The 26,672-nt window shown below is 42.2% G+C and overlaps 1 protein-coding gene across 3 annotated transcripts in view; it reads right to left on the bottom strand.

The window, feature by feature from the left end:
* The window catches only part of GULP1 (GULP PTB domain containing engulfment adaptor 1), a 421,329-nt gene that overhangs the window by 22,666 nt on the left and 371,991 nt on the right, over window positions 1–26,672 (bottom strand). For 2 of the 3 annotated variants that reach the window (XM_075284853.1, XM_075284854.1), the window contains 2 exons: window positions 15,881–16,108; window positions 12,114–12,252 (listed from right to left, as the gene is read on the bottom strand). In XM_075284853.1, the coding sequence (XP_075140954.1) occupies window positions 12,114–12,252; window positions 15,881–16,108 (367 nt within the window). The remainder of the gene's footprint in view (window positions 1–12,113; window positions 12,253–15,880; window positions 16,109–26,672) is intronic. The other variant, XM_075284855.1, reaches the window with a different exon arrangement.

The following is a 26,672-nucleotide window of genomic DNA, read 5'->3' as shown; positions in this document are numbered from 1 at the left end:
AGGGGAGGAAACAGAGCCCGCGAATGATACACTGAAAGTGCGGTCTGAGAGATAAGAGGAGAACCAGGAGAGCGCAGTGTCATTGAGGCCGACTGAGCGGAGCATAGTGAGGAGAAGTTGATGGTCAACAGTGTCAAAAGCTGCAGAGAGGTCCAGAAGAATAAGAAGAGAGAAGTCACCATTGGATTTAGCCTTTAGTAGATCATTAGAGACTTTTGTGAGAGCTGTTTCAGTAGAGTGCAGAGCGCGGAAACCAGATTGTAAGGGGTCAAGCAGAGAGTTAGCAGAGAGATAACGGATTAACCGAGAATAAACCAGGCGTTCCAAAAGTTTAGAGATGAAGGGGAGGTTAGAGACGGGTCGATAGTTAGCAGCACAGGATGGGTCCAGGGAGGGTTTTTTCAGTAGCGGGGTTATAACAGCATGCTTGAAGGAGGATGGGAAGATTCCAGAAGAGAGAGAGAGGTTAAATATTTTAGTAAGGTAAGTAGTGACAGCAGGGGACAGAGATTGGAGAAGGTGTGAGGGGAAGGGGTCACTACTGCAGGTTGTGGGGCGAGATGAAGAAAGTAGCTGGGAGACTTCCTCTTCTGTGACAGGTTCTTCTTCTTCTTATTCTTCTTCTTCTTATGGTAGAGTTGGAAGGGACCTCAAGGGCCATTGGGTCCAACCCCCTGCAAGTGCAGGTTTTCCTAAATCATCCCAGCTATATGTTTATCCAGATTCCGCTTGAAGATTTCCATTGATGGAGCGCCCACCACCTCCCGTGGCAGCCTATTCCACTCTCTCACTACCCTCACTGTCAGAAAGTTTTTCCTAATGTCTAATCTGTATCTCTTTCCCTTTAGTTTCATCCCATTGCTTCTTGTACTTCCTTGTGCTAATGAGAATAGGGTAGATCCCTCTGCACTGTGACTACCTTTCAGATATTTGTAGACTGCTATTAAATCTCCCCTCAGCCTTCTCTTCTGCAAACTAAACAATCCCAATTCTTTTAGCCGCTCCTCATAGGACATGGTTTGCAGACCTTCCACCATTTTGGTTGCTCTTCTCTGGACTTGCTCCAATATATCGATGTCTTTCTTGAATTGAGGCGTCCAGAACTGTACACAGTATTCCAGGTGTGGTCTGACCAGGGAAGAGTACAGTGAAATAATGACCTCTCTTGATCTAGATTCAATGCTTGTCTTAATACATCCCAGAATTTTATTAGCCTTTTTTGCAGCAGCACCGCACTGTTGGCTCATGTTGAATTTGTGATCTACTATTATGCCCAAGTCCTTTTCCCCTATGCTATCACTTAGTTCTATTCCTCCCATACTATATATGTTTTTTACATTTCTGTTACCCAGATGTAGAATTTTGCATTTGTCCCTGTTAAATACTATTTTGTTCGCCTCAGCCCATTGTTCCAGTGTGTCTAAGTCCTTTTGAATACACTCTCTCTCCTCTCTAGTGTTGGCTATTCCTCCTATCTTCATATCATCTGCAAATTTTATGAGTTCCCCAATAATTCCATCGTCCAGATCATTTATAAAGTTATTAAAAAGTACTGGGCCCAGAACAGAGCCCTGCGGCACCCCGCTTTTGACTTTCTTCCAGTTCGATGTGTAGCCATTTAGTATTACTCGTTGTGCCCGATCATTAAGCCAGTTGTGAATCCACCTAACTGATTTTTTGTCAAAGCCATACTTAATCATTTTTTCAATAAGAAGGTTATGTGATACTTTATCAAATGCCTTACTGAAGTCAAGATATACTATGTCCATGGCATTCCCTTGGTCCAACCATTCAGTGATTTTGTTGTAGAAGGAAATCAGGTTAGTCTGACAAGATTTATTGGTCATAAAGCCGTGCTGGCTCTGGTTAATTAATGCCTTCCCATCCAGGTACCGAAGTAAATGTTCCTTGACAATTTGCTCAAAGATTTTTCCTGCTATCGAGGTCAGACTTACCGGCTTGTAATCTCCTGGATCGTCCCTTTTCCCCTTTTTGTAGATGGGGACATTTGCCCTTTTCCAATCTAAAGGGACCACTCCTGTTTCCCATGACTTACCGAAGATTATAGCAAGGGGTTCTGTTATTTCCTCTGCTATCTCTTTCAGGATTCTAGGGTGTAAATCATCTGGTCCTGGGGACTTGGTTTCCTGTAACTTGGCTAAGTGCTCTCTTACCAGACCTTTGCTTATAGTCGGTTTGGAGTCCTCCTTCCCCTCATCTCCATCACCATTAATGTCGATATTTCCATTAGTTTCTTGGGAGAAGACGGATACAAAATATGAATTTAGTAGCTCCACCTGCTGTTCCACCATGTTAACTGTTTCTCCTTTGTCATTCTTCAAGACTCCAATGGTCTCCTTCACTTTTCTTTTGCTTTTAACATATCCCCAAAATCCTTTTACCTTACTCTTTGCCTCTTTTGCAAGCTTCAATTCGTGTTCAGCCTTAGCTCCTTTGATGCTTGTCTTGCAGAGTCTGCAGACTGCTGTGTACTCTTCCTTAGGTATAGTTCCCATCTTCCACTTTTTGTATGTTTCCTTTTTCCTTTTTAGCAGGTTATGTAATTTTTTGGTCATCCATCCTGATATTTTTAGGTGCTTCCCATTTTTCTTCCTTCTAGGTATTGTTAGTTCCTGTGCTTTAATGATTTCCCTACGGAAGATTTCCCACCCTTCATGTGCATTTTTGTGCTTAAGAATTTTGCACCATGGAATTCTGCTAACCCTTGCCTTCAGGCTCTTGAAGTCTGCCCTGCTAAAGTCGAGTCTTGAAGTCTGTGTCTTCTCAGGTCTTCTTCTTCTTGCAACCCCAAACTAAAGTATAGCATGATCGCTGAATCCCAGTGTCCCTGCTACCCGTAGTCCCTTAACCATGTGCTCTTTGTTGGTTAGGACTAGGTCCAAAATGGATGTTCCTCTCGTGTTTTCTTCTACTAGCTGGGCAATGAAGTTGTCTGCTAGAGAGGATAAAAATTTGATGGAGCCTTTACTCTTGGCTGTGTGGGTTTCCCAATGAATGTCAGGGTAATTGAAGTCTCCCATGATCACTATTTCATGTTTCTTTGAGAGCGTGGTCATTTGCTGTGAAAAAATCTCATCCATGTCTTCTGTCTGTCCTGGTGGTCTGTAATAAAGGCCTAGTATGATGTCCTTATCATTGTTTTTCCCTTGAATTACTACCCAAATAATTTCCATCCTACACAAAAATATAGGGCAATTTCGGGTAGTGCTATCAATACAAACTACATCAGCCTCAACAGGCCAACTACCACACAAAAGACAACAATATTCTAAAATATATAAATTTATTGAAGAATATATTAATAAATAATAAATATAAATTCAGAGATAAGTGGTGTACCCACAATAAGTGCAATGAAGTACATGCAATTAGGCTTTCATGAAAATACTATGCTTAATACTGAGTCAAATGCAGAAAGAGGGGGGGGGGATTTTTTACCATGAACTGAGAAAGATTATCATTTTATATCTTTAAATTATTACATGGAAAGGACCCAAAATGACTAATGATTGCTACAAGACAACTGCATCTTCATGCAATATTGCAGACACAATAATAAGCATTTGAAATCATTGGACATTACCTTGCATGTATATCATACACCAGTACGCGCCCCGACGCGCGTTTCCCCACGCAAGTGGCTTCGTCAGGGGGAGAGACTATGTGGCTGAGTATATTTCAAAAGTATATATAGTGTCTCGGATAATGAGGATCAAGTACAGCTGCTCAAGGAAACAGGCATGATCCGCCCAAACAGAATGTAGTATAAAATGACCGCATCGCGTGAACGCGTATGCGCACTAAAAGAACAACCAATGCGCATGCGCGAGATCATCAAGACATCGCGAGATATTCAACCACCGCGCATGATTGCGCATGTGCACAGAGATGGATACGTGTTACGCATGTGAAAAAAGGAAAGAGAAATTAAAGCGTCGCAAGACGCTATGCATATCAGATGATATGCGCATGCGCGGAAGATCGCAGAGTGTTTCAACTAACATATATAGCTGCCTATGCAAAAAACATTGAATCCATATAGTGTGTATACACTCACCGGCCACTTTATTAGGTATACCTGTCCAACTGCTCGTTAACACTTAATTTCTAATCAGCCAATCACATGGCGGCAACTCAGTGCATTTAGGCATGTAGACATGGTCAAGACAATCTCCTGCAGTTCAAACCGAGCATCAGTGTGGGGAAGAAAGGTGATTTGAGTGCCTTTGAACGTGGCATGGTTGTTGGTGCCAGAAGGGCTGGTCTGAGTATTTCAGAAACTGCTGATCTACTGGGATTTTCACGCACAACCATCTCTAGGGTTTACAGAGAATGGTCCGAAAAAGAAAAAAACATCCAGTGAGCGGCAGTTCTGTGGGCGGAAATGCGTTGTTGATACCAGAGGTCAGAGGAGAATGGCCAGACTGGTTCGAGCTGATAGAAAGGCAACAGTGACTCAAATAGCCACCCGTTACAACCAAGGTAGCCAGAAGAGCATCTCTGAACGCACAGTACGTCGAACTTTGAGGCAGATGGGCTACAGCAGCAGAAGACCACACCCGGTGCCACTCCTTTCAGCTAAGAACAGGAAACTGAGGCTACAATTTGCACAAGCTCATCGAAATTGGACAATTGAAGATTGGAAAAACGTTGCCTGGTCTGATGAGTCTCGATTTCTGCTGCGACATTCGGATGGTAGGGTCAGAATTTGGCGTCAACAACATGAAAGCATGGATCCATCCTGCCTTGCATCAATGGTTCAGGCTGGTGGTGGTGGTGTCATGGTGTGGGGAATATTTTCTTGGCACTCTTTGGGCCCCTTGGTACCAATTGAGCATCGTTGCAACGCCAAAGCCTACCTGAGTATTGTTGCTGACCATGTCCATCCCTTTATGACCACAATGTACCCAACATCTGATGGCTACTTTCAGCAGGATAATGCGCCATGTCATAAAGCTGGAATCATCTCAGACTGGTTTCTTGAACATGACAATGAGTTCACTGTACTCCAATGGCCTCCACAGTCACCAGATCTCAATCCAATAGAGCATCTTTGGGATGTGGTGGAACGGGAGATTCGCATCATGGATGTGCAGCCGACAAATCTGCGGCAACTGTGTGATGCCATCATGTCAATATGGACCAAAATCTCTGAGGAATGCTTCCAGCACCTTGTTGAATCTATGCCACGAAGAATTGAGGCAGTTCTGAAGGCAAAAGGGGGTCCAACCCGTTACTAGCATGGTGTACCTAATAAAGTGGCCGGTGAGTGTATATAAGAAGACACAATGTCTCAACAAATTACGTGCATTATATAGTAAGGGGCAGCATGTTATATATTTAGTGATACTAGCGGTCATAAAATGGTACAAAGAAGATACAATTGATCGCAATTATAACGCATCAGTGTGAATTAGGATAAAGAGCAAAACCACTCAAGATCAAAAAAATGATAAAATGGTGCATATATATATATATATATATATATATATATATATATATATATATATATACAATTACATCATATTAATAATGTGAATACATAGACAATAATGTACTTAAAAAGTGTAAATAATAGAGATGAGCGAACACTAAAATGTTCGAGGTTCGAAATTCGATTCGAACAGCCGCTCACTGTTCGAGTGTTCGAATGGGTTTCGAACCCCATTATAGTCTATGGGGAACATAAACTCGTTAAGGGGGAAACCCAAATTCGTGTCTGGAGGGTCACCAAGTCCACTATGACACCCCAGGAAATGATACCAACACCCTGGAATGACACTGGGACAGCAGGGGAAGCATGTCTGGGGGCATAAAAGTCACTTTATTTCATGGAAATCCCTGTCAGTTTGCGATTTTCGCAAGCTAACTTTTCCCCATAGAAATGCATTGGCCAGTGCTGATTGGCCAGAGTACGGAACTCGACCAATCAGCGCTGGCTCTGCTGGAGGAGGCGGAGTCTAAGATCGCTCCACACCAGTCTCCATTCAGGTCCGACCTTAGACTCCGCCTCCTCCGGCAGAGCCAGCGCTGATTGGCCGAAGGCTGGCCAATGCATTCCTATGCGAATGCAGAGACTTAGCAGTGCTGAGTCAGTTTTGCTCAACTACACATCTGATGCACACTCGGCACTGCTACATCAGATGTAGCAATCTGATGTAGCAGAGCCGAGGGTGCACTAGAACCCCTGTGCAAACTCAGTTCACGCTAATAGAATGCATTGGCCAGCGCTGATTGGCCAATGCATTCTATTAGCCCGATGAAGTAGAGCTGAATGTGTGTGTTAAGCACACACATTCAGCACTGCTTCATCACGCCAATACAATGCATTAGCCAGTGTTGATTGGCCAGAGTACGGAATTCGGCCAATCAGCGCTGGCTCTGCTGGAGGAGGCGGAGTCTAAGGTCGGACCTGAATGGAGACTGGTGTGGAGCGATCTTAGACTCTGCCTCCTCCAGCAGAGCCAGCGCTGATTGGCCGAATTCCGTACTCTGGCCAATCAGCGCTGGCCAATGCATTCTATTAGCCCGATGAAGTAGAGCTGAATGTGTGAGCTAAGCACACACATTCAGCACTGCTTCATCATGCCAATACAATGCATTAGCCAGTGCTGATTGGCCAGAGTACGGAATTCGGCCAATCAGCGCTGGCTCTGCTGGAGGAGGCGGAGTCTAAGGTCGGACCTGAATGGAGACTGGTGTGGAGCGATCTTAGACTCCGCCTCCTCCAGCAGAGCCAGCGCTGATTGGCCGAATTCCGTACTCTGGTCAATCAGCGCTGGAAAATGCATTCTATTAGCCCGATGAAGTAGAGCTGAATGTGTGTGCTAAGCACACACATTCAGCTCTACTTCATCGGGCTAATAGAATGCATTGGCCAATCAGCGCTGGCCAATGCATTCTATTAGCTTGATGAAGCAGAGTGTGCACAAGGGTTCAAGCGCACCCTCGGCTCTGATGTAGCAAAGCCGAGGGTGCACAAGAGTTCAAGTGCACCCTCGGCTCTCCTACATCAGAGCCGAGGGTGCGCTTGAACCCTTGTGCAGCCTCAGCTCTGCTACATCAGAGCCGAGGGTGCGCTTGAACCCTTGTGCACACTCTGCTTCATCAAGCTAATAGAATGCATTGGCCAGCGCTGATTGGCCAGAGTACGGAATTCGGCCAATCAGCGCTGGCCAATGCATCCCTATGGGAAAAAGTTTATCTCACAAAAATCACAATTACACACCCGATAGAGCCCCAAAAAGTTATTTTTAATAACATTCCCCCCTAAATAAAGGTTATCCCTAGCTATCCCTGCCTGTACAGCTATCCCTGTCTCATAGTCACAAAGTTCACATTCTCATATGACCCGGATTTGAAATCCACTATTCGTCTAAAATGGAGGTCACCTGATTTCGGCAGCCAATGACTTTTTCCAATTTTTTTCAATGCCCCCAGTGTCGTAGTTCCTGTCCCACCTCCCCTGCGCTGTTATTGGTGCAAAAAAGGCGCCAGGGAAGGTGGGAGGGGAATCGAATTTTGGCGCACTTTACCACGCGGTGTTCGATTCGATTCGAACATGGCGAACACCCTGATATCCGATCGAACATGTGTTCGATAGAACACTGTTCGCTCATCTCTAGTAAATAATATTATATAGATAAATTTTTAATAAAAATATGTGGCTGTTTACGTGAAAAGGGCCCAGATCGTCGATACTAATTATAGAGAAAATAGTCCAAAACATATTTGGGTAAAAAAATCACAATTTTGTTTTATGCAAAAATTTTATTTAAAAATATGTCACTTGTGCTTTCAATAAAATTTTTTTTGCTGTTTCGAACAATGTTACACCATAACCGTTACAATGATACCAAGAACTCCATATCGACAATGTGGGCCCTTTTCACATAAACAGCCACATATGTGCACAGAAAAAACACAAGTTTTTTCTGTGCACATATTTTTATTAAAAATTTATCTATATAATATTAATATAATAATATGATGTAATTGTATATATATATATATATATATATATATATATATATATATATGCACCATTTTATCATTTTTTTGATCTTGAGTGGTTTTGCTCTTTATCCTAATTCACACTGATGCGTTATAATTGCGATCAATTGTATCTTCTTTGTACCATTTTATGACCGCTAGTATCACTAAATATATAACATGCTGCCCCTTACTATATAATGCACGTAATTTGTTGAGACACTGTGTCTTCTTATATATACACACTATATGGATTCAATGTTTTTTGCATAGGCAGCTATATATGTTAGTTGAAACACTCTGCGATCTTCCGCGCATGCGCATATCATCTGATATGCATAGCGTCTTGCGACGCTTTAATTTCTCTTTCTTTTTTCACATGCGTAACACGTATCCATCTCTGTGCACATGCGCAATCATGCGCGGTGGTTGAATATCTCGCGATGTCTTGATGATCTCGCGCATGCGCATTGGTTGTTCTTTTAGTGCGCATGCGCGTTCACGCGATGCGGTCATTTTATACTACATTCTGTTTGGGCGGATCATGCCTATTTCCTTGAGCAGCTGTACTTGATCCTCATTATCCGAGACACTATATATACTTTTGAAATATACTCAGCCACATAGTCTCTCCCCCTGACGAAGCCACTTGCGCAGCCAAATAATTTCCAGTAGATTATCATTCTGTAAAACTGTAATTTCTGTGGAGATGTGTTCTTTTTTAACATACAATGCAACTCCACCCCCTCTTTTATTAGTTCTATTCTTTTTGAATAAGTTGTATCCTTCCATGTGTATGTTCCAATCATGCATGTCGTTCCACCAGGTTTCTGTGATGCTGATGACGTCATAGTTTTCCTTGTGTATCATCAGCTCTAGTTCTCCTTGTTTATTTCCCATGCTTTGTGCGTTTGTGTAAAAACATTTCAGATTGTGCTCTGTTGCATCCTTTTTCGTAATTTCCTTCTGAGAATCCTGTCTTGGGTCCTCTTTACCACATCTAGTAACCTTGTTTAGTATGTCTTTTAGCTGCATGTTCTTGTCTTTCTTTTTTCTTCCCAACCTCTCTTCTTCTAGTTTAAAGCCCTTCTGATGAGTGTGGCAAGTCTTCTGGCAAATATGTTTTTCCCAGGTTTTGTGAGATGTATCCCGTCTCTAGCAAGGAGTCCATCGTAGAGGTAATTCACGCCATGGTCCAAAAATCCAAATCCTTGCTCTCGGCACCACCGTCGAAGCCAGGTGTTTACCTCTAGTATTCTAGTATTCTATTCCATCTCCTTCAAAAGATGAGAATGGACAGTCTGAAGTGCGGCTGGTGAGGGGATCAGTACTATCGTAGGTGTGGGAGTCAATGCCACCTGGGGCTTGGGCAGTAATTTCCTGACGGATCTTATCAATTTTATCATGGAAATACATGGCCAGGTCATCAGCACTAAGGTCTGTGAATGGCGTCTGCACCTTGGGTGTGAGTAAGGAGTGAAAGGTTTCAAAAAGCCTTTTAGGGTTGCTGGAGAGAGAAGAGATGAGGGCGGTGAAATAGTCTTGTTTGGCGAGGTAAAGGGCAGAGCTATATGTTTTAAGCATAAACTTGAAGTGGAGGGAATCTGCAGGTGAGCGTGATTTTCTCCAGAGACGTTCGGCACACCTAGAGCAGCGTTGAAGAAATCGTGTCTGTGGCATGTGCCAGGGCTGCTGCCTCCTATGTGGGACTTTACGAGTGGAGGGGGGAGCAACCTCATCCAATGCATTTTTGAGGGTTTCATTATAGTGACTGGTGGCCAGATTGGGACAGGAGATTGAAGAGATGGGGGACAGGGAGGACTGTAGAGTATCTGAGAGGTGCTGGGTGTCAATAGCACGCAAGTTCCTATATGTGTGATGGGTAGGGGCGTCATGTGAAGGGGAGAGAGCACTGATGGTGAGAGATAGAAGGTTGTGGTCAGAAAGCGGCAGAGAAGAGTTAGAAAATTTAGAGACTGTGAGGAGTCGATGGAAGACTAGATCAATCGTGTTACCATCTATATGTGTGGCGGAAGAAGAGCGTTGTGAGAGACCAAGAGAAGTGGTTAATGAGAGAAACTGTGAGGCAGCCGGGGAGTGAGGGGGGGCAATAGGGATGTTAAAGTCACCCATGATGAGGGTAGGAATGTCACTGGATAAAAAGTGGGGAAGCCAAGAAGCAAAGTGGTCCAAAAATTGGTAGGGTGAGCCAGGTGGGCGGTAGATCACGGCTACACGTAAGGAGAGTGGGCGGAAAAGTCTGATAGCATGGACTTCAAATGAGGAGAATGTGAGTGAGGGGACCGGGGGAATGGACTGAAAAATGCACTGCGGTGACAGAAGTAATCCTACCCCACCACCCTGCCTATTATCAGGCCTAGAGGTGTGTGCGAATTGTAGGCCACCATAAACACAGAGCAGCAGGGGAGGCCGTGTCTGCCTGCTGGATCCAAGTCTCAGTAAGGGCGAGCAGGCCGAGGGATTTACTAAGGAATAAGTCATTAATGTATTCTAGTTTGTTACACACTGAGCGGGCGTTCCAGAGAGAGCAGTTAAAAGAGACAGGGGAGAGATGAGGGGAAGGAACACGGTAAATATTGATGAGGTTTGTAGGCCTTCTATGTGTGCAGGAAGAAGAGTTAGTGAAGGAAGGAGGGCCGGGGTTAGGAGAGATGTCCCCAGCAGCTAGGAGGAGCAGAATGGACAGAGACAGAAGGTGGTTCAGGGATTTATGTGGGCGCTTATGTTTGGTGTCACTGCTAAAAGAAATAAAGGGATGATTAAAGAGACTGAAAAGTGTGTGAGAGCTGTACATGGGAGAAGGAAGAAGAGAGGGACTGATATGGATGGCGTGTGGTGGAGGTGGAGGAGAGATCTGCAGGAAGCCAATGGCTAAGATAGTAAGAGACAGTGCAGCTATAGGATACCATGAGGTAAAACTTGTTGTTTTAGGTTGAAATTTACCTGGTGTTCTGCCATGGTTAGCCTGTTTCGTGCCCTGTTTAAGTGCCATGTATAAGTGCACTTTTGTTAATCTGCACTTCGGTTAAGATGCAATTTTGTTAAGATGCATGCTGCACATGAGATGCCCCCGCATATGAGATGCACCCCATAAGATATATCTACTTATATAGGAAAGCACAGCTTCAGACTAGCACTAATTTAAGTTGTTAACTAATTAATCTACAAACTGTGACACATGAGGAGACTGGGCAGTGTGGATCCAAGTAAACACTTGGCCAGAAACAGCAATAAAATCAGTGAGGATCAAAAGACTGACACTAGTGCAGATAAGAAGACATGGAAGTGCAAAAAATATACAGCCTGGATGAAATGCTAGGATATAGTTCAGTAATCAGGCAGAGTTGAAATACAGGATTATATACCATTGAATATTACAGCAGATGATCGAAGGGAGAATTCAGAAGCAAGCAGAGGTGGGTTCAATAGCAGATTATATACCATTGAATATTACAGCAGATGATCGAAGGGAGAATTCACACAAGCAGTGCTCAGAGAGCATCACAGGGGCTTCCAGTGCTCTGTGGCGGCTAATTAGCATATCAATAAAAGCAGGCTAAATTAAAAACCGGTTGGGAGGATTAATTAATAAAAGGTATGTCTGGAATAGCCTTTCTAAAAGCTATGCAAATATATGCTTAGTTAAAAATCACTATAGCCGATGATAGGCTCCCTTTAACCTTGTTTCGATCATTTGTCCTGCCTTTCAGACACACCAGATACACTGTCCACTTGGGTTTATGCCTATTACTTCATATGATTGTATTTGTGAAGATGTGCACAGTCAGAAATAATTTTCCCCAAATCATTTCCCAACAATACATCAACAGGTAATTCACTGAACACTTTCACTTCTCTGAAACTGTAACCAGCACCCCAGTCTAGGTACTACTGAATGGCATATATATATCTCATATATAAGCACTAGGTTAGTCCATGTAGAAATTATGGGTTCCATATATTCAGTGCTATTGTCAAGACTGGTCCACCGCCCTGTCCTTGTCTGAATTCAATCAGAGACCACGAATTCAAGTGGAACATGAATTTACAGATTTTTAAGATGGCTCAAAATAACTTACTTATTTCAGTTGATCTGATGGGCACAGGGGGAAGCTGAGTACCGTTTCTAGTAGGCGTGGTTGATTCAGAAGAAAGTGAAGTAAAAGGAACCATATCAAAAATATCAGTGGAGGGAGATTTAGGTGTCACACTGCCAGCCTAAAAATAGAAATTCTTGCATTAGTATTGTTTGCCACAGACAGAAATATCACATGAACCATGCAAAAATACATTTAAACATGCATAACAATTACTGTACCAATGTCACACACAAATATTATACAGTACAGACCAAAAGTTTGGACACACCTTCTCATTCAAAGAGTTTTCTGTACTTTCATGACCATGAAAATTATAGATTCACACTGAAGGCATCTAAACTATGAATTAGCACATGTGGAATTATATACTTAACAAAAAAAGTGTGAACTGAAAATATGTCTTATATTCTAGATTCTTCAAAGTAGCCACCTTTTGCTTTGATTCCTGCTTTGCACACTCTTGGCATTCTCTTGATGAGCTTCAAGATGTAGTCACCTGAAATGGTCTTCCAACAGTCTTGAAGGAGTTCCCAGAGATGCTTAGCACTTGATGACCCTTTTGCCTTCACTTTGTGGTTCAGCTCACCCCAAACCATCTCGATTGGGTTCAAGTCTGGTGACTGTGGAGGCCAGGTCATCTGGAGTAGCACCCCATCACTCTCCATCTTGGTCAAATAGCCATTACCCAGTCTGGAGGTGTGTTTGAGGTCATTGTCCTGTTGAAAAATAAATGATGGTACAACTAAACGAAAACCGGATGGACTAGATGCTGTGGTAGCCATGCTGGTTCAGTATGCCTTCAATTTTGAATAAATCCCCAACAGTGTCACCAGCCAAGCACCCCCACACCATCACACCTCCTCCTCCATGCTTCACGGTGGGAACCAGGCATGTAGAGTCCATCCGTTCACCTTTTCTGCGTCACATAAAGACACGGTGGTTGGAACTAGAAAGCACAGATTTCCACTGGTCTAATGTCCACTCCTTGTGTTCTTTAGCCCAAACAAGTCTCTTCTGCTTGTTGCCTGTCCTTAGCAGTGGCTTTCTAGCAGCTATTTTACCATGAAGGCCTGCTGCACAAAGTCTCCTCTTAACAGTTGTTGTAGAGATGTGTCTGCTGCTAGAACTCTGTGTGGCATTGACCTGGTCTCTAATCTGAGCTGCTGTTAACCTGCAATTTCTCAGGCTGGTGACTCAGATGAACTTATCCTCTGCAGCAGAGGTGACTCTTGGTCTTCCTTTCCTAGAGCGGTCCTCATGTGAGCCAGTTTCTTTGTAGCGCTTGATGGTTTTTGCAACTGCACTTGGGAACACTTTCAAAGTTTTCCCATTTCTTAAAGTAATGATGGCCACTCGTTTTTCTTTACTTAGCTGCTTTTTTCTTGCCATAATACACATTCTAACAGTCTATTCAGTAGGACTATTAGTTGTGTATCCACCTGACTTCTGCACAACACAACTGATGGTCCCAACCCCATTTATAAGGCAAGAAATCCCACTTATTAAACCTGACAGCGTACACCTATGAAGTGAAAACCATTTCCGGTGACTACCTCTTGAAGCTCATCAAGAGAATGCCAAGAGTATGCAAAGCAGGAATCAAAGCAAAAGGTGGCTACTTTGAAGAACCTAGAATATGACATATTTTCAGTTGTTTCACACTTTTTGGTTTAGTATATAATTCCATATGTGTTAATTCATAGTTTTGATGCCTTCAGTGTGAATCTACAATTTTCATAGTCATGAAATTACAGAAAACTCTTTGAATGAGAAGGTGTGTGCCATGGTTCGGCAGGGGTGGAGGGGCCATGGTGTCGTGGATGGGCGGGAGGTGGGATTAAACAAAGGCCAGAGTCGCGTATTGGGGGGAGCAGAAGTTATCCCCGGGGTTGCAGGGTACCGGGGGTGCAAAGAGCGGGGCCACAGGGGCGTGGGTACGGAGAACGGGGGCCAGTGGGGAAAAGGGGTCAACCAGCCCACCAAGTCACCAGCTGGGGGTCCGTGGCCGCAAGGGTGGAGGCTGCTCTGCAGGTCGAATACAAACTGGGTCATGTGACCGCGGACGAAGTCGCAGGTACTACATGTATAAAATATGAATATATTTTATATCATATCAATAATAATAATAATAATAATAATAATAATAATAATAATCACTATTTCTATTTTTTTAGAGTGCAATCATAATGAAAAAGCAGTAAATTCTCTTTTTTTCTTAGCTATCTCTGTCATGATATCAAATCTGATAAGCAATATGTTAAAGGGGTTTTACAGGAAAATTATATTGCCAACCTATCCTTAGGGCAGGTCATTCATATCAGATCAGTGGGGGTCTGCTACAAGAACAGTGGGAAGCAGACAGCTATGCCCTTTGTATAGTGGCTGCGCTGAGTTACTGCAGTACAGATCCCAATCATTTATATAGGAGTTGAGCTGTCGTAACTGAAAACAGCCACCACATGGAAAATACAGTTCTCATTCCACCTGTATTCACCATGTGCAGCTGCTGATAACATCTGATTGGAGAGGATCCAGAGTGTCAGACACCACTCAATATGATCTTGAGTTCATTAATATCACTTGTCAGGAAAACCCCTTTAAACTGAAACTTAAAAAAAAATCTCTTCCCTATGACTACTTGCTTTTCCTTAGGCAAATTCCACATTATGAACTGATAACAACTGAAACCTACAGTTATAGAATGACACTGGCTGGGAAATGTATTATTAGATAACACCACTCACCACTCTATTTAATGAAGGATCCCTCTTCATAACGACCATATGTCCTAATATATATGTGGGTTATATTATGGGTTGTCTACTTAAGAAATTAACTTCACAAACTGCTATTCTCTTTAGAACAAATTTCAAAATTAATTCCTATATTAATTATTTGTTCTGATTATTTCTTTTTTTTTTTTTTTTTTTTTTTTTTTTATGTAGATTGTGAGCCCCACATAGAGCTCACAATGTACATTTTTCCCTATCAGTATGTCTTTTTTTTGGAATATGGGATGGAAATCCATGCAAACACGGGGAGAACATACAAACTCCTTGCAGATGGTTTTTTACCCTTGGTGGGATTTGAACACCAGGACTCCAGCGCTGCAAGGCTGCAGTGCTAACCACTGAGCCACCGTGTGGCCCCCTTTGATTATTTCAATAGAGCATTTGGATTGAAATTTTTTTTATATAAATCAAAGAAAACTTACATTTAAAAAAAATCCTCCAAATGTTAAGAAAAACTGGAACCAATCACTTTAAAAATCTCTACTTTTAGACATGAGATGTCTTTTTACATTTACAGAGGAATGGAATGGAAAGAGTTAGAGAAAGAAAGTGAAAGAAAGAAAGAAAGAAAGAAAGAAAGAAAGAAAGAAAGAAAGAAAGAAAGAAAGAAAGAGGCAACAGAAAATATTATTTTGAGTCCCCAAAAAGACTGATGAGAATAAAACTTCATAGTACAATTATAGTAAATAATTAGCATTGTAGTATAATTATTCGTTAAAGCAATACAGATGTATCAATTTTTAACCTGAACGTGAGAACATACTACTGCATATCAAACATCAAAGTAAAATATAACATATTTTGTATTTTAGTATTATTATTATTATTGCTTAAAATAAAAATTCTGAATATGTATTTTATATGTATGTATATAATTTTTTTTACCATAACGTGACACTTTCGAACAAAACAACACTTAACAGACCAACACTTTAAAGAGTATAACAGAATTACACGAGGTCTTGGGATGCTGTATTCATTGATAAGTTTTGGGTGGTTGTTTTTGGATGGTGGAGGAGTTAGATGCAATCCTGTTGATTGTCTAGAGTCAGGAGAATTCATGGGAGTGAATGTTATGGAGCAGAAATCTAAACATGGAACTGAAGCTTCATTATGACACCAGATAAAGGTGGTGGACCTTTCAACCACACTTTGCTCATGACCAGGTCTTAAATGCAGCAACTGCAGAGGAATGAAGAGGAAATAAAGTCTAGACAACAGATACAGAGAGTAAAAGAATAGAAAAGGTTTGGTAGAAGGATAAAGACAAAGGTTATACAAAATAGCGATTACATGAACATTCCCTATTCCTGCACTATACATTCAAATTCACATCATGTTATTCCAAAGAGTCACATACACTCTTAATCTTGCTCAAATTTGTTTATGGATTTAATTTCTCATTAAGCCAATTCACTACAATTTCACATCATGCTAGTAAAATCCTTGAAAGCCTGAAATTCATCAATGTATCAAACATAGACCCACATAGGTTGTGATAAAACATTATGTAACTGTATTGTCTTGAAATTTTATCTTGTGACATGTATCTGGACTGGGGTATTTATTTTTGTGTTTAAAACAGATTATAGGACAGATTCTATCATAAATATCTTAAAAATAAAACAAACCGCCTCTGATTTTCCAGAAATTACTCAGGACAAGAATAAACCTAGAAAATGCCCAGACAATAATAAAATCTTTCAGTCCTTTTTTCATTAATATTGTCTTTTTACTTGGTTCTATTTTGACTCATGTTGCAAAGTCTTCCTCGGGACATCACTTTGTAGATGTTTGACTCTTCCAAACTGTACTTTTTTTTGTCTGGGATTCTAAGGATAAGGTCCTTGCAAATTGGTTTGCAGTTTACTTGAGCAAGGAGGCAGTTACATGGTGTGTATCTCTGGCAGTAGTTTACTGAGAAAAACTTCCCATGAGGCTCAGGAGTGTGCACAAAGTCTCATATAATTGTCTATGTATTACATATTATGCTAGTTATGGCACTATCTGGACAGCTCTTATATATGCAATATATATTCTAAACAATGACTGTAGTTCTACACAAGCTAAGTCCAGTGAAGAGGCATCAGTCAGAGTGCACAAGGCTTTGAGGCCTTTGTAGAAATAATGTGAAGGAGCTTCTGGAACTGTCAACCTATTACATTCCTGTCTCAGCACCAAGGACTTATATTGCCAACCACTAGTGAACAACAGAAAGATAAAATACTGTCATTACACAAACAGAAAACTGTATGAGCCATCACCAGTCATGTACTTTAACGTGCAGATGGTGCCTGGAAATTATATTGTGTGAGGTAAAGTGGGAGCGTGAACAGAGAAGAGTTCGGTTTAGGGATTCTAATTATGGTACGGAAGGGTTTACATTAGAAATTGTGATAGGCCTGTCTGAAAAGATGTGTCTTTAGTTTGTGCTTGAAGCTGTAGAAATTGGGAGTTAGTCAGATTGTCCAGGATAGAGAATTCCAGAGAAGTGGTGCAGCTCGGGAGAAGTCTTGTGTATACAACACTTGGGAGGGAGGAGACTTGTGGAGAATGTTAGTCTTAGGTCATTGAGGGAACGGACAGCACGGGTTGGCTGATAGATAGAGATGAGGGAGGAAATGTAGGGAGGTGCAGTATTATTGAGAGCCTTTTTAATGAGGGTGATAAGTTTATATTGTATTCTGTAATGAATAGGCAGCCAGTGTAGTGACTGACACAGACCGGAGGCATCGCTGTAGCGTCTAGCCTGATAGATGAGCCTGGCCGCTGCATTCACAATAGATTGTAGAGGGGAGAGTTTAGTAAGGGGAAGACCGATTAATAAGGAGTTACAGTAGTCAAGGCGAGAATGAATCAGAGAGACAATAAGTGTCTTTAATGTATCTCAGGTAAGGAAAGGAGATTCTGGAGATGTTTTAGAGGTGGAGGTGATATGAGTGGGCGAGTGATTGGATATGGGGGGTGAAGGAAAGGTCTGAGTCAATCAAAAACCTGAGGCAGTGGGCATGCTGCCTAGGAGTTATAGTAAGGCCTGACACTACAATTGATATATCAGGGACAGAGCTATTAGATGGTGGAAACAGTAGTAGTTCAGTCTTAGAGAGATTTAGTTTCAGATAGAGCGAAGACATGATATTTGAGACAGCAGAGAGATAGTCACTGGTGTTCTGTATTAGTGCAGGAGTGATGACATAGGAGGATGTGCATAATTGGGTGTCATCAGCGTAAAGATGGTACCAGAAGCAAAATCTGGTGATGGTTTGTTTATTGGGGACTGTGTAGAGAGAGAAGAGCAGGGGTCCTAGGACCGAGCCCTGAGGAACCCCAACAGCAAGGGGAAGAGGGGAAGAAACAGAGCCCGCAAATGATGCACTGAAAGTGCGGTCTGAGAGATAAAAGGAGAACCAGGAAAGTGGGAGATGGTGGGTTGCTGTGAAGAGGCGCATGATGGTACAGGAGAAGGAACTAAGGCAGGAGAAGGAGCTGAGGCAGGAAAAGGGGAGGATGAGGGAGAAGTCTCCAAAGTGGTGGAGGCAGATGTGGAGGTTTCCTGGCTGCTGGTCTAGACTTCAGCGCCAGCACTGGCAACAGCGGGAGAGGCAGTGGCAGCAACGCCGGACAACGATTGTCCTGCGTTTGCTCTCTGCCACTGAGCTCAGTGCTTGCATTCCAAATGACGGCGCATGCCAGTGGTCGTACGGTTGCTCTTTTGAGAGCTCCTACTCAGTTTGGAGTTGCAGAGTGTGCAAACTGCACTATATTTGTCAGCCGCACATACATTAAAAAATTCCACACCACCGAAGACCGTGGCCTCGATGTGGGAGTTTTTCTAGGTTGACTACAAGAGGGAACATTTTCGGCCCTGCTGGCTGTGGCTTGGGTTTGGTGAAGCGGCTGTCCTCTGCCTCTGGACATGCATCTGCCTCTAGCCACCCTCTTTGGTGTTGCACTTCCCTCCACATCTACACTGCTCTCCCCACTTGACATCCAGGTCGGGTCAGTGTCCTCGTCGTCCACCACCTCCTATATAGCAGGAGGTGAGCGAGTAGTATTCGATTGAATATCGAATAACATTATAGTCTATGGGAAATACGGGAATGTTGTTCCGGTTTCCATGGAAACCAAAGTTCGACACATTGGATCCTCCAAGTTCCGGAAGTAGCAGGACGAGGAGCATGAGGAGTTTTTTGCATTGAATTCAATGGAATTTTCCCGCGTGGTATTCGACCGATACGAGTATTCGATCGAATAGTTGTATTCGATCGCATACTTCTCGCTCATCTCTACTCTGTATTCCTGAAAATATGTGTGTGTGTGTGTGTGTGTGTGTGTGTGGAGGACATCCCAAAGAAAAGCTGGTTTGCACATATATAGCAAGAAGTAACTGCTGTGGATTCCTGCTATTTTGTGTGGGGACACCCCTAACAAAAGCTGGTGTGCACGTATATAGCAACAAGTAACTGTTCTGTATCCCTGTTTTCCACCATCCATGGAAAGCTGGACTCCTGTCCCTGCAGTGTATAGCTCTGAGAAGAGCTGCTGTTGTTCTTCGGTTTTTCCCTGCCTATCTGAAGCTAATGCCTATCTAGCTCTCAGCAGATATGTCTTTCTCCCTATCTCTCACTGCGAAATGACATGAATATGGCGACGGCCGTTCCTATGAATGGGAGGTCACATGTTTTCGGCAGCCAATGGGTTTTTTCAATTTTTTTCACTGCATCCGTTGTCGTAGTTCCTGTCCCACCTCCCCTGCACAGTTATTGGTGCAAAAAACACGCCAGGGATGGTGGGAGGGGATACGAATTTTTACTGCGTATGCCGCGTGGTATTCGATTGGGAACGAATACCTCAAACGGTCTGATATTCGATCGAATACCTATTCGATCGAACGGTGTTCGCTCATCTATAATAAAAATATTTTTGCCATACAATAAACGCTGTAGTGGGAATAAAAACAATCAAAAGTGCCAAACTGCCATTTTTAATTTTTTTATAAAAATTTAAATAAAAAGTAATCAAAACAATAGACATACCCCAAAATGCTATAACTAAAAAGTACACCTGATACCCTATACATCCCTGTACAGTGAAGTTAGGGGTGTCAGCATATGGCAAGTTTTAGAAAAAAATATATTTTGCACAGTTTTAGATTTTTGTTAAAGGGTTAGGACACGTTGATCCAGGGTTTTTATACTGACTGCCAGATTTGGTGTCGGGAAGGAATTAGGGCAATTGGCATTAACCATCATGGGGTTTTTGCCTTCCCCTGGATCAACACTGTAGGGATTGTAGGGTTATAGGTTGGACTTGATGGACTGATGTCTTTATCCAACCTCATCTACTATGTAACTATGCAACTATGTAAAAGGTAAATAAAACCATATACATTTGGTATCCTCAGAATTGTACCAAAACAAAGAATACAGGTGACATATTATTTTGTCTACAATGAAGCCTGTAAGAAAGTTGTGCAAATGCACTTCTTCAAATCCCCCCCCATTCTGATTTTTTTTTCTAGCTTCCCAGTACATTGTACAGAATAATTGATGGTAGCATCATGAAGAAAAATTTGTCCTGCAAACTTTAAGACCTCGTATGGCTCTGAGAGCGGAAAAAATAACATAAGTAGATAGTAATGATGGTAATCATATCCATGTACTAGTCGTGGATATGGTCTGTATTAGTTTGCAGGCAGTATGTTTCACTATCATATCAGCACTAGGAGGATTTCAATTTTAATAAAAATAAAATCTTAAAAATTAAAACATGACCATTAAAAAAAATTGTCAAATGAACAATGACTGAAGTGTAACAGCACTGAATGCAAATTTGAAGCAGAACAATATTCCATCAGATAGTGTGACATAATCCTGGTGAAAGAGGAGGAGGATTTAAATTTCTATGACAAATTAATTTTTAAAAATTGTCACTTTGACAATGACAGACTCATAATGGTACTGTGTAAATGGAAATTTGATACAGAACAATATGCCAGCAGGTATTCAGATTTGAATACAAAGATTTTGGGGGATTAATTTACATCAATCAGCTAGAATGGCACCCACCACGTGAAAAAAAAACAAAAAAACTTGCCACATGGCTACTGAGTGAAGTGGGCAGGTTAGTAGGATACTATTATTTCTATTTAAAGTTTATTGAAGTAAAATTTGTATGAAAAAAAAATGTTTCACTTGGACACAGACTGAACCAAAATATAATTACTGGCAGAAAAGGAAGGTATTTTAACACAGTAAAAAACATAACTTTTGTCTAGTACATTATACAACCAAATTTGTTTTATTTGGCAAACCAAACTATATACCCACAGACTGTGGCGTAACTAGGAATGGCGGGGCCCCATGGCGAACTTTTGACATGGGGCCCGCCCCCCCCCCCCCCTTCCTGGCCGACACCGAAGACCTTGACCGACCGAACCCCCCCCCCCCACGCCGCATTCCTGCGCACTCTATTATGTCCCTCAGTAGCCCCTGGACACAGTATTACACCCCATTGTGGCCCCTGCACACGGGATTATGCCCCATAATGAACACCCATGAACAATTATTATACTCTGGGGTATTTTCAGACCCCAGAGTATAATAATCGGAGACCGAGGGGAGATATAGACATAAAAAAAAGTTACTTACCTGTCTCCGGCTCCACTGCAGTCTTTGATAGTGTTGGCCATCTTTAATAACGCACGGATGTCACATGACATTTCATGCCCTCCCTCTATCTGCCCCCAGTTTCATGTCCTCCCTCCATCTGCCCCCAGTTTCATGTCCTCTCTCCATCTGCCCCCAGTTTCATGCACCCCTCATCGCTACCCCCATTTTCATGTCCTCTCCTCCATCTCTGCCCCTAGGTTACTGTTGCTCCTCAATTGCTCCACACCACACATACATACACACTCACACACAGACACACACTCTGCATACTGCATCTCACATCCCCCCTCCCCTTCAGTACAATACAATACAATACACAGAGCGCCCCCTGACTACTATTAGACAGTCATTAGTAACAGCAATCGCAGGCAAGTCTGAATACAAACAATGTGTAGAGTACTGATCCATCTACAGACACTGACCTCCCCCTCCTCTTAATACACAGATATCAAGACACTGTCCTCTCCCCTCCTCCACACCACACATACATACACACTCACACACAGACAGACACTCTCCATCCTGCATCTCCCTTCCCCTCTCCCCTTCAGTACCTAGAACCACATCTCTCCTTCTCTTCATCTCTTCCAGGACTGCACGGGCTATAAAGACACGCTCACCTAGTCATGTGACGGCTGACATCGCACAAGGTCCTTCAAGCTTTCCTCCGATCTTATCGCAGTTACAACAGTTTGTCTGTGATAAGAGCGGGGGTAGCAGGGGTAGCTGTCGTCTGGCCCCCTAATGTCCCGGGCCCTGTGGCAGCTGCCTCTGCTGCTATGGTGGTAGTTATGCCACTGCCCACAGAACAGAAGAATATTTAACAGAAAATAAAAATTTGATGCAGCACTTTTTGCAATGTGACGCTGAATTGGAGTAATCAATGGTGATGGAGCAGAAAACCAGCCATTCACTGTAGAATTTGTCATAACTAAATGCTCAATTGAAGTATAAATAATAGTGGTGTATAGCTGTTGGTTTGCTTTAACAAAAAAAAAAAAAAAAAGAAAAGAAAAAGAGGCTGCAAAATCTACATTATATGTAAGCTCAATGAGAGTGAATCAGTAAAACTATACACCAGTCATTATGTCCCCTGCACTAGCTGAGCGTACACTTAAAGGGGTTGTCCAGACAAAACTGGAAATTAAATTTTTTATTTAAATAGGTCAGGGGCAGTGAAAAAAAATGATACTCATGTTTTGCTGTTGCTCTGGTGCCTCCCAGTGCAGTTCGGTCTGCTTAATCCAATGTTGACGTGTGATAGAAGTCCCAGCCACACGTGACTGCTGAGGCCAATCAGCAGCCTCAGCGAAGGGCATGAAATGTCACTACTTGTGACATCACAGGTCTCTTCCTGAGGCCTGCTGAGGCCGCTGATTGGCCTCAGTGGTCACATGACTGCTGAGGCCAATCAGCAGCTTCAGCTGAAGGGATCCATTACGTTTCAGAGGGAGAGCAGTTTCACTTTGAGAAGATGCCGGATCAGCAAAACCTGACTGTGCTGGGAGGACACTGTAGCACCGGGGACAGGTGAGTATGATTTTTTAAAAAAAATTTTCACCTCCCCTGGCGTATATAAAAATTTAATTTTGCCTGGACAACCTCTTTAATTTATGACGAGGCACACATTTTGTCATGAGTTAAATGTATCCTCTGGAAGTCCATGTGACTCGGCTAAAAGCTGGCATAGATGTCTGCCATAATGTATGCAAGTGGCATAAAGGAGAATATATCGGGGCAGCTGATGGCCCTGCCCATCATCATCTCTGAGATAAGAGATAAGGGTGGTGTAAAATTGTGACTATTATGAATGGTGTAGATTCGTAATGAGCATGCAATAATGGGGGGATATATATTAAGAAAAATGTGCTGTAATTCTGAAGGGTTTTGAAGGGTGTATGAAAGAAAGAAAAAAAAAATCATAGAAAAAAAATTAGTGGTTAAACAAGATATCAGAGATTTCCAGCAGACATCCAGACTCCTATAATCTATTCTGCACAAAGGAAACCACAATGTTGTAGCCAAGAACCATCCACATCACACAGTATACAGCTCTAAGTGATATTTTATATATCTTATACCATATTAATAACTGCTTATGTCTCCTATTTGGCAGCAAATGTCTTTTTTTTTTCTTTTTAACAGAAAGTTCATGAGAAATGAAAGATACGACAGAACACATCATAGACATCTGTTTCTCATTAATTTTCTAGTGAATAAGGCTAGGTTTACATGGCAATATTAGTCACTTTTAAAGGCATACTTACATTAATTTTTGGTGGAGTTATTTATTTAGTATCAGCCTTTACATTAGTTTCATTACTAGATCTGTTCAGAGCTAGCAATTACAGTGCAAGAAATCCTCGGTGGGGGGTCAAGAAATCTGTCCCCTCTCTACAAAGTAGCGGTTTAACTGCTGGGAGGTTTGAGACCAGTGCAGATCATATTCAAGCATGGCAGCATGCTGGTAGCTGGTCTAGTATCAAGAAGGACAGCTAAAAGGCCACACCCCTCCAAGACAAACAACAAGGATTTTCAGGAAGTACAGAGAGTGAACCGCAGGTAACTGGGGTAAACTTATTTTCTCTGATGTGTCTCCCTTCAGATTGTTTGAGACGGAGTTATCATTAGTCCTATATCATGCCAACAGTAAAATATCCTGAGATCATTCATGTGTGGAGTTGCTTTGAAAGGGGTTTTCTGGTCAAATTTTTTTTTTCTTTAATAAAGGTCTGTTAGTGCTATTAATGGGTTAATAAGTACTTTAGTAGTGCTTCGAGTGATTACTGGATTTCTCCGAGAGTTCCTGGCATCCTTTGCATTTGTTTACTTGGTGAAGCTTACTGTGCTTTTCTCCTAATACTACCATGATGCATTACATGGGCTGACTCACACTACCTCCCTCTCACTCCCTCCCTCTCTCACACCCCCTCCCTGTCTCCATGACTTTCCCGCCCACTACTAGCCCTTTCTAGATAACTAACTCAGACCCCCGTCACCCCTTCATACTTACCTGTCTTCCTGTCCAAATCTTCTGGGCACGGGAGATGACTTCCTTCTGTGGGATGGCTCTTCTTTGATGTCTGCCGGCGCTTGCACAATAGAGCCGGACCCCCAGCATTGTGCTGTAGCTGGCACTCCAACTCTATTGGGCAGACATGGGAGGCTCTGGATAATCAGAAAATGTGCCACATGCCTGCCCCGGCAATACTGGTAAATATACAGTTTTGCTGAACTAAGTAATTTAGAAAGTATGCAGGGGGAGGGTGTTTAGGTTACAGTATAAATTTCATTTTATCCCAGACAACCCCTTTAATCCTAGGGAGCTCACTCATTCACTCACTCACTCACTCACTCACTCACTCACTCACTCACTCACAATATTTACCTAAGAAAGAATGATATCTAAACATCTCTCAGAGCAACTGCTCCCAATGATATAGGTGATGAACAATTTTTTTTTTCATAAAGCAGAAGTGATAACTAACTGGCTCGATGAACAAAACATTGCAATTCTGGGTCCATGCGCCATAAAAATCTCCAGTTCTGAATCCCAGAGTTACTGATCAATTCTCAAAAAAGTGGGTGAACAAACAAAAACATAGAAATTGTGATAAACTCCAAGCATTGATTAGGCAAGAATGGGCAACACAGTAATATAGCAGATAAGTTTGAATAAAGGCATAAGTCCATCAGGGGAACCTATAAACCTATCAAGTTGATCAAGGGGAAGGCAAAAACCCATACAGTCCTATGAAAAAGTTTGGGCACCCCTATTAATCTTAATCATTTTTAGTTCTAAATATTTTGGTGTTTGCAACAGCCATTTCAGTTTGATATATCTAATAACTGATGGACACAGTAATATTTCAGGATTGAAATGAGGTTTATTGTACTAACAGAAAATGCGCAATATGCATTAAACCAAAATTTGACCGGTGCAAAAATATGGGCACCTCAACAGAAAAGTGCCAGTAATATTTAGTAGATCCTCCTTTTGCAAAGATAACAGCCTCTAGTCGCTTCCTGTAGCTTTTAATCAGTTCCTGGATCCTGGATGAAGGTATTTTGGACCATTTCTTTCTACAAAACAATTCAAGTTCAGTTAAGTTTGATGGTCGCCGAACATGGACAGCCCGCTCTCAAATGATCTGAAAACAAAGATTGTTCAACATAGTTGTTCAGGGGAAGGATACAAAACGTTGTCTCAGAGATTTAACCTGTCAGTTTCCACTGTGAGGAACATAGTAAGGAAATGGAAGACCACAGGGACAGTTCTTGTTAAGCCCAGAAGTGGCAGACCAAGAAAAATATCAGAAAGGCAGAGAAGAAGAATGGTGAGAACAGTCAAGGACAATCCACAGACCACCTCCAAAGAGCTGCAGCATCATCTTGCTGAAGATGGTGTCACTGTGCATCGGTCAACTATACAGCGCACTTTGCACAAATAGAAGCTGTATGGGAGAGTGATGAGAAAGAAGCCGTTTCTGCACGTACGCCACAAATAGAGTTGCCTGAGGTATGAAAAAGCACATTTGGACAAGGCAGCTTCATTTTGGAAACAAAAATTGAGTTGTTTGGTTATAAAAAAAAAGGCGTTATGCATGGCGTCCAAAAAGAAACAGCATTCCAAGAAAAACACATGCTACCCACTGTAAAATTTGGTGGAGGTTCCATCATGCTTTGGGGCTGTGTGGCCAATGCCGGCATCGGGAATCTTGTTAAAGTTGAGAGTCGCATGGATTCCACTCAGTATCAGCGGATTCTTGAGAATAATGTTCAAGAATCAGTGACGAAGTTGAAGTTACGCCGGGGATGGATATTTCAGCAAGACAATGATCCAAAACACAGCTCCAAATCCTCAGGCATTCATGCAGAGGAACAATTACAATGTTCTGGAATGGCCATCCCAGTCCCCAGACCTGAATATCATTGAACATCTGTGGGATGATTTGAAGCGGGCTGTCCATGCTCGGCGACCATCTAACTTAACTGAACTTGAATTGTTTGTCCAAAATACCTTTATCCAGGATCCAGGAACTGATTAAAAGCTACAGGAAGCGACTAGAGGCTGT

The sequence above is a fragment of the Leptodactylus fuscus genome, chromosome 8 (assembly GCF_031893055.1).
Source record: "Leptodactylus fuscus isolate aLepFus1 chromosome 8, aLepFus1.hap2, whole genome shotgun sequence".
NCBI classification, from domain to species: Eukaryota; Metazoa; Chordata; class Amphibia; order Anura; family Leptodactylidae; genus Leptodactylus; species Leptodactylus fuscus.
Note: the sequence above shows the minus strand (reverse complement) of the source record. Positions and strands in the feature narration are given on the sequence as shown.